This window comes from Vicugna pacos, chromosome 7 (assembly GCF_048564905.1).
Source record: "Vicugna pacos chromosome 7, VicPac4, whole genome shotgun sequence".
In the NCBI taxonomy this organism is placed as follows: domain Eukaryota; kingdom Metazoa; phylum Chordata; class Mammalia; order Artiodactyla; family Camelidae; genus Vicugna; species Vicugna pacos.
The window spans coordinates 10439324-10452247 of NC_132993.1; the positions used below are offsets into that span (position 1 = coordinate 10439324).

Consider the following 12924-nt stretch of genomic DNA (forward strand, 5'->3'; position numbering starts at 1 on the left):
CCGCGCCGCCGCCGGAGCGCGCGCAGGCGCAGAGCCCCCTCGGTGCACTCGCCGTCCAATGGGGTGAGAGAGCGAGCTCGGCGGAAAGGGAAGCGAGGCGCCGCCCCGCCATACGTGGGCATCCGATTGGCCGTAGGTTCCCGCGGAAATCACGGCGCCCTTCCCGGCACCGCCCACCTCTCCTCACCCGCCTATTGCAAGAACTGTAAGGGGATGAGTGTGGCCGGCCTTTTCACTTTATTGAAGTTGAACTCTAGGGGCCCGGGTAAGGAGTGCAAGGGAGCCTAGAAGGCGCTAGACGCGCAGAGTGACGGCCTGAATGGTGGCGCCCCCCCTGAGGAGCGTAGGGCAGCGTTGGGTGAGCAGCTCCCAGTGGCTAAAACCTACATCACAGGTGTAGCACAGGATTCCAGAAAATCTGGTCTTCTGTTTAGATCTGAGGAAGCAGGGCAGGAGGCTTGGGGTAAAACCCTAGCGGTCAGAGTGCAGGGGTGAGGTTGAAGCGATTGGAGACACGGTGCAAGTGTTTCCAGTGCTTCATAATAGATGATTCAAAAGGGATCCTTAGAAAGATAACCAAAAAAATTCAAACAAGCGTTTTAAAATTAAAAAAAAAAAGGGATCCTTAGATATTCTGCCACCCCTCGCCAAGCTCACGTTTTATCTTTTCTGACCCTCATATCCACCTCTTCTCAAAATCAGAAGTCCCTCCTCCTGGGGCAGTTCACTCCACTGCTTCCCGCTAGAATGGGGACTGCTCTACTGCCCGTGAGCAGGAACTGCTCCCCATCAGCGACAGAAGCTATCACAGTTCTGATTCAGTTTGCTCCTCAAGGAGGCTGGTCACATCCCCGGTCACACACAGCCCTGTCTGCAGACACAACTGGTCCTCTAGTCTGTCTATATGAAGTCTTTCACCTCTCTTAGCAGTTGTCCAAGACAGAAAGTGAGAGATGTGCAGATAACCTGGCTTCTGTTGCCTCGTATTGAAAACACAGTGGGCTTTGGGATCAGAAGAGCGGAGTTCAAGGAATTTTTTTTTGTGCTGTTTACTAGCAGTGTTCCCCTGTGCAAGTTATCAGAATTTTCTGACCCTTAGAATCCCCATTTTTCAAATGAAGGGTAGTTAATACCTCACTTTTGTGATCTAGTAAGAGGCAAAGCCCCCGGAACAGAAGCAGCATAGGCAGTCACTCAGATGTTGTTTCTTTTCTTCCTTCACTAGATTCTCTGGATCACCTTCTCATCTCACCCTCCGTCTAACTCTGGAAATACTGGATATGGGGTAGGTCACTGAATATCTCCTTAAGTCTCAAGTTGTGCCACCTACATCTCTAGGATGTGCCACCTCAAAACTGGGAAGGGCTCACCATAGCCTGACTCCCCTCTGGGTTAAAGTCCTCATTTGTGATGTCCAGGTGGAAACACAGTTCCTAACACATAACAGGCAGTGGGAAGCATCACTCAAACGAGTGAGTCTGGTACAGAAAGATGATATATCCTGGGAAAGTCCTTTAGGGAGGTGTCCAGTTGTTTCCATAGAAAACATCATCATCAAGGTGACCAAAGCTGACCTCATAGGCAGGGGGTGGAGTAAGAGGTTCCAGTGTGGGGGGCGTCCACAAGCTCTGCAGATCAGGAATGGTGGACACAACCCGTCGTCCCCGAAGCCGAAGGTTGACCGGAGGTCTTCCGGGGTTTCCCGAGATTGCAGACCCCTCTGAGCCCACTCGCCTATCCAGTCGGGGTCTCCTGGGCTCCTCTAGTTGGTTAGGCTGTCCCTCCTCAAGTCCTGGTGGGATCACAACACTGCTGTAGGAGGGTGGTTGATCCAGCTCTTGGGGTTGGCACTGTGATTCCAACACTGTGGCCTCTTCATACGTTGGCACCTCAAAGGCTTCATTGTCCCTGAGGGAGAAATAAGGTCACTGTTGACTTCTTGAAAGGAGTCTTTTTTCCCTTTTCTATCTCCTACCAGCAAAAGACCCCTCCACTTGCCCCTGACCCCTCCACTCCCTGGTAACAGTGGTGGGAGAAAGCAGAGGCTGTGTGCCTAGAGACTAGAGGGAGACAGGGAGAATGAGTCCGTGTGTATTCCTCCAATCCTGCCCTCCCCTTAACTCACCGTGCACTGCCTGACGCCCCTGGGCTCTCGGTCTGCACTGATTGAAACCCCCATTCCGAAACACAGGCCAGGAGGCAGGCCAACAAGAAGAGGCCACCCAAGGTGAGAAAGAAATAAGCAACAGGGGCGATGTCCGGCCGTATCCCCAGCAAAGCCAGCCCCAGGAAGAAGGAGGCGCAGCACAGGAAGAGAAGCGGCTTCTCCAGTCGCCCCCACAACTGGCTTGGCACCATGGCCCCTCCCCAGGCTCCTGCAAAAAGACACACAGCTGTTGTGTCTAAACTAGCAATTGGCATTGCGACTGGGTCAGATTTCAAAATAACCATATTAGACACCCTTGTTTGGGTTTCAGGTTCTTCTGTCTCAAATCAAATAAATGCCCCCAAATAAATGATCTGCAGGGTCCACTCCAGGTCTCGAATTCTCTCTAGGATCACACTGTTGTCCCAGGGTATCAATATGTGTGGAATAGCCAGGAAACCAGCCTAGGAGTTCTGACTCCCAGCCCTCAAGCGAGTTTACTGTGTTAAGGCCCCGAGTTCCTTCCTTTTTCCTTCTTCCCTGTGATCTGTATCTTCCAGCTCCATTATTTCTTTCCCTTCCAAGACCCAGCCTTGGGCAGGCCCTGGGGCCTCAGTGCTCATCGGCATGTCTGGAATCCAGGTGGTGATGCAGGCCTTGCCCTTTGTTATTGCTAGCAGTGACCCTCCGCCTCCCCCATCCCCCCACCTGCCCAGTCGGAGGCCCTCAGTCTGACCCTGAAGAGCAGAGAGCACCGCTTACCCCGCCTGACCCTGGCTTCCTGCTTTCTCCAGCCAGAGGGAGAAAGTGCACGTAGACACCACAAAGCCACAGGGACACGACTACCTGAGAATCTCACAGACAAAGCTCTAGGGCAATGGACAGAAGCCCAGAGAATCCTTGACCTTTCTTCACCCCATATCAATCCAGAGCCCTCACCTTCCACCAGGCCTAACCCCGTAAACTCAGATTTTAAGTTTCCTGCCTGGAGTTATTACCACAGGGCCTGGGAGGTTGGTGGGGAGAAGCCTCTTTTCTCGGCAGGGCAGCAGCCACGCCTGGGCAGCCCTTACCCTCAAGCCAGCCCGTCAGGAGTTCCCTGATTCTACAAAGGGGCCAGATCCCCTCCTTGCACCCCAGCCCCAATGCCATGACCAGCCTGCCCTTCTTACCGCGCTCGGAGTTCCTCCCTCACCTGTGCACGGGACTCCGGAGAAAGCAGGTTGTGGGGAGTGGGAGGAGGGCAGGGGGTGGAGCCCACTGGTTCCGCCCACTTTTCTGTCCCAACCCCTCCGTTCCTGCCCAGGCTTCCTCCTCCTCTTTTCTGCTTAAGGCTGAACTCCTGCTTCTGCCCCACCTTGATTTGTCTGGCTCCTTGATTTACTCCGCCACCACCTACAGAACCTTCGAGAGAGCCCTCCTAATCTCAGCCCCAAAGATCTTTGTACTTTGGACTAGAATTTAATTTGCTTTTCCTTCTCCCTTCTCAGTACACTTGGTGTTCTGGGCAGTTTGCATTATATTTAGGTAGTATGATCTGTGCCTGGGAGCAGAAACCATGCGTTATTTCATCTCTGTAGACCACGTAGTGCTTTCCATCACTACTCCGGGCATGAATGATGGATTCTGTTTCCGCGGCCAAAGTACCGTTTCTATACATTCCTTGCTTTCTGCAGACCCGTAAGTCATGTTTGTGTGTATGTTTCATGGCCCAGTTAACTCGTCATTCTTCAGAAGCCACCTCCGAGGTGATGGCTGTTATGGAGACTGTCTCCACCGAGTATACACAGCACTCCTTCCTAGCCCTGCCCCAGCCTTTGCCTGTATAACCACTCTATATAGTACTTTTCTGTTATATACCTTCCTTTTGAACCCAGGCAGGACCCTGTGGGGTCCTCTTTGGTACAAAAGCCTTTCTGCGTCCCCTGTTCCGTGTTTGTAGGGAAAAGACTTCAGCCTCCTAGACATTTCCTGAGTTCCAAAGGGAAGATTCAAATAGTTTCTAATAAGGGAAGGGAGGGAATGCAGAAACAAAGGAGGAGCAGTCAAGAAACAACAATGCAGCAATTAAGCAGAATCCTGGTTCCTTGTCAAGGGTTATAGTAACAATATCCCCTTGAGTTCTTCCACAGCAACTCAGGTCCCCACCTAGCTGTAGGATCGTAACTTCAGGCTGAACACAAAGTTCCTGGACCACCACCCTGTTATCTCATCACCAACCAATCAGAGGAAAGTCACACACCTTGTAGCCCTCACCCCAAATTTTGCCTTTAAAAACTTCCCCCTAAACCATCGAGGAGTTTGGGTCTTTGGAGCACAAGCCACTCTTTTGCCTTGCATGACCCTTGCTGTAAACCTTTCTCAGTTCTAAACTCCAAGGTTTTGCTTTGTTTAGCCTCACTGTGTGTCCAGCACATGTACTTGTGTTGGGTAACCCTTCCACTGTGTGCATCCCAAGGTGAGTGATTATTTCAGGCATCTCTGAATCTTTGAAATGAACAGAGTTCCTGACACATGGTAGGTGCCACTAAACCTAGTTGAATGCTTCCATTAGAAGACTACCATTTCACCTGGCCTCACCATAGACTGGAGAGCCGGCACCCACTCTTTTCAGTTGTGGGTCTGGCAGGAAGTCTGGGTGAGGCAAGTGCTGGGAGGTGCAGAGTGGCCAGAGGCATACTGTGTTCTTGAGACAAGGCTGGGCTCCATGCTGTCGGGGTGTTAATGTACAAACCAAACCGAGGCAGGGAGCAGATAATGGTAGCAAATCTAATCCCAAGAACAGTCCTGGGGCACTGCCAGGGCTCCTGCAGAAGAGGATGTGTGGAGTTTGTTGGGGTTAGGGTGTAGGGGAGAGAGAGGAGAATGAAGATGAGGATATGGATGAGAATGAGTGTGCTGGGGGTAGCTGTGTGTGTAGTGATGGGATGTCAGTGAGGATTCTCTGTCCCAGATCAGCAAAGAGGAGAGGCAGGTAATAGATGTCACAGGAGGGCTGTGGTGGGCTAAATGAGCCTCGTCTCTCGAGAAAGTGGGACTGGAGAGTGGGAAGAGAGCTGGTTGGTAAATTCGGCTCTCTATTCACAGGTTCCCCCAGATTCAACCAACCTTGCCTTGAAAATACTCAGAAAAAATATCTAGAAAGTTTGAAAAGGCAAAACTTGAATTTACTGAGTGCTGGCAACTATTCACATTGTATTTACAATTATTTACATTGTATCAGGTATTATAAGTAATGTAGAAATGATTTAAAGTGTACTGGAGGATATGCTAGGTCATATACAAATACTGCATCATTTTATATAAGGGACTTGATCATCCTTAGATTTTGGTGTTGAGGTGGGAAGCCCCATGAAAAAGACCAGCAGGACCCCCAGGCAGGGCCATTACTCTCCTGCCAGCACCATCCGGTTCCCTGGCCCAGTGGCATTATCTCTTTTTGCCTCTGGAATGGCTTCTAGGAAAGTGGAACTTACCCCTAAGATTCTATTGGTTCCCTGAGCTAACTCCTGATTGGTCCATTTGTAGCACCTCATTTGCATGGAATTCACTCCTGACTGGTCCATTTCTGTCTTTCCTGATTGGTCCATTTCTACAAAGCTCGTTCCTAAATAGTCAACTTTGTTACACCTTATTTGCATATGATGTTGCAACGTCTAGACTGGCAGCTTATAAAAGCCTGTGTAAACCTACCGATGGGATCCAGAGCTTGGAATGTTAACTACCCTGGGCCTGCTGGCATAAAAAACCTGAGTTCTTCAACCCTCGGAGTGCTGCTTGGTCTCTATCCCAGAGCCAGGTTGCTGTCACAGCTGAACTGTAACCCTGAGCTGTAACACACTTTGCTGCAACAGTATCTGGGGTCCTGGAACCAATGCCCTGCCAATACTGAGGGATAACTATATTTTGTTTCCACCAATTTTCTTACTATTCAACTTATAAGGAGAACGTATGGCTGAGATCAGAAGGACCTGGACATACAGTGACTTTATTAATAGAAAGAAATTGGCCAAGAGTCATTGATATGCATGATAACAAAGAGGGCTTTGTTAAGGAGTGAGTTCTGGATTGAAGGGCATGGGGAGTGTAGGCGAAGAGGCCAAAGGGTGAGGGCCTGAATGACTACAGCAGGAAAGGTCACCCAGTCTGGGAAAGGTGGGACCTTTGTAGCTTAAGGCTCTTGGGTTCCAGAAGGAGCCTGCACTAGAGAGATTTAATTGAAGTAAGAACTGGATCCAAGACACAGAGGCTGGAATGCTGGCTGGCTGTGCCCTACAATATATTCCCTATTCCAATAATTTTAAATAGATTTTCTAAAAATTCCATTTATTAAAAACTAAAGTGTTACAAAATATTTAAAGGCTAAAGAAAAGAATTATCCACAATCTCATTATCCTAACATGACCATTTAAAATTTCTACACATTTCTTCCAGTCTGTTCACACAGAAACCAGAAGATACCCTGGCTGCGATCAGAATACGTTCATCATTTTGTTTTCTTTAAAAGAAACTTTAAGCTTTCTAACATAGCGAGTTCGCCTTTTGGTACGGTCTTTATTGTAGTAATGTCCAATAGCCACACAACAGCCATATGATATTTTATTGAATTGATATACTATACTTTCACATACCTTTACATTATGTTATTCAGTAACAGTTTATTTTATTCAATTTTTCTTTTTTTCCCCTTTTGGTCATGAAAAACAATACTTTAAGAGAGAACAAGGTAGATTAGTGGTTGCTCGGGGTTGGAGAGAGGGAAGAATGGAGAATAACTGTAAATGGGTTAATGAAAATGTTTTAAAATTAGGTAGTACTGATGCTTGCACAACTCTGTGAATATACTAATAATAAAAACAAACCCACTGAATTATGCACTTTGAAAGAGTGACTTGTACCTCTATAAAGCTGTTTTAAAAAATAATGCTACAATGAACATCTTCTTAGGTATAGTTTTTTCCTTATTTTTGGATTATGTCCTCCAGTTGAATTCTAAGGAATGTCATTATTGAGCCAAGAAATATGAAATTTTTATTGCCTTGAATGCATATGGCCAAACTGCTTTTCCCCAAAGGTTTTACTTTCCTTTTTTCTTCATCACCTTAGTATCCTTTGCAGGCTATGAATTCTCCACTTGATTCAATTGTCTTTCCACTTCCTACTTGCCTGCTTGCCACAAACTACCTGCTGGAGGTTGGAGCACCCCGCTTGGCTGGCCCCCTATGCTTCCTCATTTTGGAGGATGACAGTGAAGGGAGGTGAATGATCAGGTGATAAGGGAGAAGTGGAGCTAATCGACAGAATTCCAGGGAAGGATAACAGATGTCTACCACCTTGTGCTTCTGTGTCTCCAGATTTCTGTGGTTTTGTGTTTCTGAATCTGGGTCTGCTTTATACTTACAGCCAACGTGTGGGGAGTGTTTTGTGTGTACTGCTCACTCTGCTAACTACACAAATGAAGTAATTTAAAATATAATGTACTAGGAGGTAGTTACTATTATCACATCATTTTATAGGTGAGGTCAGAAACTTGAAAATATATAGCTAGTCAAAGGTGAGGTCAAGATTTGAACCTGCAGTCCTAGTCCAGAACCCTGGCTCTTAGCCACTGTATCATCTGATTCTAAACACTTTTTTTGGCTGCCTAATAATGATAATTTAACAAAACACCTATGACATTCTAAGATCATTACGCTGGTCTTCCCTGGAAGAGTGTTGAGATGCTGTTTTCCCCATTATTTGGCATCTTAAGCCTGATCTTCAGACAGCAAAGGCAGCAAAAGAGAATATCAGAAAATAAAATAAGGTTATTGGCTTCTAAAGCAAGATTGGGAAATTAAGACTGCAGATTCTGTATCAGGATGCTCATCTTTATGAGATGATTAAGACTGATTATAAAAAGTAAGATTTTAACTGAACAGCTGTAGAAGCCAGGTGTGCAGGTGACTTCTAAAAAGAAAGAGTTTAGCCCACATCCACAGTTTCACTTGATCCTTAATAACAATCACGTGGGGTAAGTTTGATTATCATTTTCATGTTACAGAGGAGGAAACCAGCTCAGAGAAAGTATGTGATTTTTTTTCGTTAGAATCAAACCCATAATCTTGACCTTTTAACTCTGTTGAGAGTTAGTTGCCTTACAGCTCCTCCAAATGTGTAGGGAAGGTGGATAAATGATTTGACAGGAAATAAATCAGAAACATTGATATTTGGGGGATGGAAATGCTTTCGAAGAATCGTAAATCCTCAGGTATGTAAGGAGAAATATCACCCTCACCAACTAGTGGTAAGCTTGTACAAAGCTCACTGGGAATGAATTGAGTGAACAACAGGGTTCAGGCTGTCACTCTTGCTCAGATATTCAGCACTAAGTCACAGAAAGCAATCCTGGAACTTGAGAAATTGAATGTGATTGTTGCCAGGTGACCAAAAAAGCGTTGTGTTGATAAGAAATGGCGACAGATAGTGGCAACAGTGTCCCACATGAATATGTTCCTAAACATGAGAAAACAGGGAGGTATTGTGGTTAATCACATATTTTTTTGGAGATGGCCAAACCAGCTTTCAGATCTCAGTTCTACCACTTACTAACTGTGTGACTTGGGTAAGTCCTTAACCTTTCTGGGCTTCAGTTTCTCATTTGTAAATTGGTGAAAATAAGCCGAAGCCTCTCACCCCTTTCCCGCCCTGCTCCTGCAACCTGGTTGTGACCCATGAGCTGCAGCCAAAGTCAAAGGGAAAGGTCTGAGTGTGATGGACACACCAGGGACCCACCAGCAGGGCCTCCATCCCATCACAGGGACTTGAGTTCACTGTGGAGCATTTGTAGTTTACATTGTACATCACCCTGTGCTAGCCCAGAGAGTGTAACACTTTTGATCTTGGTCTCTAGGATTTTCTGAGATGGATGGAGGGATGACACATGTATGAAAGAATTAAATAATGATTAAAGCTAGTATCCGAGAAAGTATCAATATGTGAAAGTATCAAACTGTGACTATTACCAATGTGTGGACAAAGTTTTAAAAACAAAAATTAAAGATATAGGTTACTAAAAATAATTCTTTTAGTTGATTAAAAAATAATCTATACTCATGGTATAAATGTCAATAGTTAAAAAGGATTGTAGTAAAAAGTAAATCTTTATACCCTAAAATCTCAGTCCCCCAGTCGCCTTCCCTAGAGACAACTACAGGTTCCCAGCTTTTTCTGGGTTTCCCCCAGAGAGACCTCCACAAAGCAAATGTAACAGAATCAAGCGCTCTTTCTTTATATGCGTGGGAGCATGCCATAGATACAACTTTATATTTTGCTTTTCTACCTAACAACATATGTTGGAGATTGTTCCTTAATGATACGTGTAGTTCAGCATGTATAGACCGTTTTATTATGAATTCTTAAAAACACAAAAGAATTTTGTCGTGAACACTCATGTACACACCACCTATAGTCTACAATTACTGTTTCACTATCCTTGCTTTATGACATAGCTATCCATCGCTTTATCCATCCATCAGTATATCTTATTTTTTGATACATTTCAAAGTAAGCTGCAGATATCAAATACACTTCCACCCAATTACTTCAGCATACATGAAAGTAACTAGAGTTAAATATTAGTTTGCAGTTAACTTTTTTTTGGAAGTAAATCTTGCATGCAATGAATTGTACAGATTTTAAGTGGACCATTCCATGAGTTTTGATAAAGACTTACAGTGGACTTACCTGAACTCCAATCAAGTTAAGAAACGTTACTACCATGCAGAGTGTTCCATCATTCCTTTTCCCAGTCAGCCTCATAGACAGCTATTGTTTTGATTTCTTTCCATCTATTATACTCTCTTTTTTAAAAGATGGCTTCTATTTTATGGAATAATTATTAATTTATTTAATGATTGTCCAGCTGATAACCATTTAGACTATTTCCAGGATTTTGCAATTAATATTTTTCTATATATGTTCTTATTCACATGTATAAATTGGAAAAATTCCTAACAGTGAAGTTTCTTTAAAAAATTGAATTATCGGCCCCTTTTCACTCCCTCCCCTTTGGAGATGGCCTGCACTCTGTCTATGGAGTGTGTACCTACTTTTACTTTAACCTGGGCACCCAAATCCCACACCTCTTTCCTTGCCTTTCTCTTGCCTCACACTCTATGTGGTATGTCTCTCTCCAAATAAATCTACCTTTACTCAAAAAAATATTGAATTATCATTGTTTTACAATATTGTGTTAGGGTGTTGTGTTCAGGTGTACAAATAATGATTCAGTTATATATATATATATATATATATATATATATATATATATATATATATTCTTTTTCACTGTAAGTTATTATAGGCTATTGAATATAGTTCCCTGTGCTAGACCGAAGGACTTTGTAGTTTATCTATTTTATATGTAGCAGTTTGTATCTGCTAATCCCAAACTCCTAATTTATCCTCCCTTACCCCGTTTGGTGACTTTAAGTTTGTTTTCTATGTCTGTGTGTCTGTTTCTGTTTTGTAAATAAGATCATTTGTGTCATTTTTTTAGATTCTATATGTTAGTGATATTATGTGATATTTCTCTTTCTCTGTCTGACTTACTTCACTTAGTATGATAGTCTCTAGATAGATCCATCCATGTTGCTCAAATGGCATTATTTCATTCTTTTTATGGCTAAGCAATATTCCATATTTATATATGTGTGTGTGTATATATATACTGCTTAGCCATAAAAATATGTATATATGTGTATGATATATATATATATATATATATATACACACACATACACATACACACTACCACTTCTTTATCAATCATCTGTTGATGGACATTTAGATTGCTTCCATGTCTTGGCTATTGTAAATAGTGCTGCTTTGAACATTAGGGTGCATGTGTCTTTTTGAATTGGAGTTTTCTCTGGATATAGCCCCAGGAGTGGGACTGCTAGAGCATAGAGTTAGTCTGGTTTTAGTGTTTTAAAGAATCTTAACTGTTTTCCATAGTGGCTTACTCGATTACATTCCCACCAGCAGTGTAGGAGGGTTCCCTTTTCCCCACACCCTCTCTAGCATTTATTGTTTGTGGACTTTTTAATGATGGCCATTCTGACTGGTGTGAGGTGATACCTCATTGTAGTTTTGATTTGTGTTTATCTGATAATTAGCAATATTGAGCATTTTCTTCATATGCTTTTGGCCATTCGTATGTCTTCATTGGAGAAATATCTGTTTATTTCTTCTGGTCTTCTGCCCATTTTTGGATTGGGTTGTTTGGGTTTTCTTTCTTTTTCTTTTCTTTTCTTTCATTTTTTTGTTATTGAGGTGTATGAACTGTTTGCATAGTCTGGAAATTAAGCCCTTGTCAGTAGCATCATTTACAAATATTTTCTCCCATTCCATAGGTTGTCTTTTCAATTTGTTTATGGTTTCCTTTGCTGTGCAAAAATTATCTATTTAATTAGGTCTCATTTGTTTATTTTTGTTTCTATTTCTATTTTCTTGGTAGACTGACCCAGGAAAACATTGCTACAATTTATGTAAGAGAATGTTTTGCCTATGTTCTCTTCTAGGAGGTTTATAGTGTCCTGTCTTATGTTTAGGTCTTTAAGCTGTTTTGAGTTTCTTTTTGTGTATGGTGCGAGGGAGTGTTCTAACTTCATTGATTTATATGTGCCTGTCCAGCTCTTCCAACACCACCTGCCGAAGAGACTATGTTTTCTCCATTGTAGATTCTTGCCTCTTTTGTCGAAGATTAATTGACTGTAGGTGTGTGGGGGTATTTCTGGGCTCTCTATTCTGTTCCATTGATCCATATGCCTGTTTTTTTGTACCAGTTAGGCTGTTTTATTTACTGTAGCTCTGTAGTAGTGTCTGAAGTCTGGGAGGGTTTATTCCTCCAGCTGCATTCTTTTTCTTCAGTACTGCTTTGGCAATTCTGGGTCTTTTGTGATTGTGTATAAATTTTAGGATTATTTGTTCTAGTTCTGTGAAAAATGTCTTGGGTACTTTGATAAGGATCGTGTTAAATCTGTAGATTGCTTTGGATATTACAGTCATTTTAACAATATGAATTCTTCCAATCCAAGAGCATGGGATATATTTCCATTTCTTTAAATCATCTTTAATTTCCTTAATCAATGTTTTATAGTTCTTAGCATGTAAGTCTTTAACCTCCTCAGTCAGGTGTATTCCTCAGTATTTTATTTATTTTTTGATGCGATTTTAAAAGGGATTTTTTTTCCTTTCCTTTTCTGACATTTCATTTAGTGTAAAGAAACACAACAGATTTCTGTATGTTAATCTTGTATCCTGCTACCTTGCTGAATTCGTTTATCAGCTCTAGTAGTTTTTGTGTGGAGTTTTTAGGTTTTCTATATATAGTGTCATGTCATCTGCATATAGTGACGATTTTACCTCTTCTCTTCCAATTTGGATCCCTTTTATTTCTTTTTCTGGTCTGATGCAACAGTGAAGTTTTTGATAAACATTGCCAAATTCCTCTTGAAAGAAGGGGTGAAAGTTCACGCCCCCACTCACACAGCAGGAGTGCCTGTTTTGTCATACCTGATCAACAGTGAATTTCCAAACTTGGATCCAATAAATTTTTTATTGTTCACTTGCTATGCAGGACACTCTAAGGTGTATACCGTAAACTTACTCTGAAGGAGCTCATTGTCCAGGAGAGAAAAGACATGTACATAACTTACTGCAAGACAAGGTACAAAGTGACAAATGCTGTGAGCGAGGTACAAAGTGCTACTGGGATTCAGGAGAAAAACTTGGTG

General features: G+C 43.1%; 1 protein-coding gene, 1 long non-coding RNA gene and 1 pseudogene across 3 annotated transcripts; 2 read left to right on the forward strand and 1 right to left on the reverse strand.

Annotated features, from left to right (window-relative positions):
• The window catches only part of LOC102528539 (olfactory receptor 2F2-like), a 309986-nt pseudogene that overhangs the window by 158265 nt on the left and 138797 nt on the right, over positions 1-12924 (forward strand).
• Positions 90-2532, forward strand: LOC116278976 (uncharacterized). The gene is made up of 3 exons (XR_004188317.2): positions 90-265; positions 1226-1285; positions 2192-2532. It is a non-coding gene; the product is annotated as an uncharacterized lncRNA (long non-coding RNA).
• On the reverse strand, positions 223-3379 carry TMEM139 (transmembrane protein 139). Of its 2 annotated transcripts, none has more exons than XM_031674598.2 (3): positions 3342-3379; positions 2126-2375; positions 223-1908 (listed from the first exon to the last, which is right to left on the reverse strand). In XM_031674598.2, exons 2-3 carry the CDS (start codon positions 2356-2358, stop codon positions 1515-1517), a joined length of 627 nt encoding a protein of 208 aa, XP_031530458.1. In that variant the 5' UTR covers positions 2359-2375; positions 3342-3379; the 3' UTR covers positions 223-1514. The 2 variants fall into 2 exon arrangements, with proteins under 2 accessions (XP_031530458.1, XP_031530457.1); XM_031674597.2 differs by having other exon boundaries at positions 3319-3359.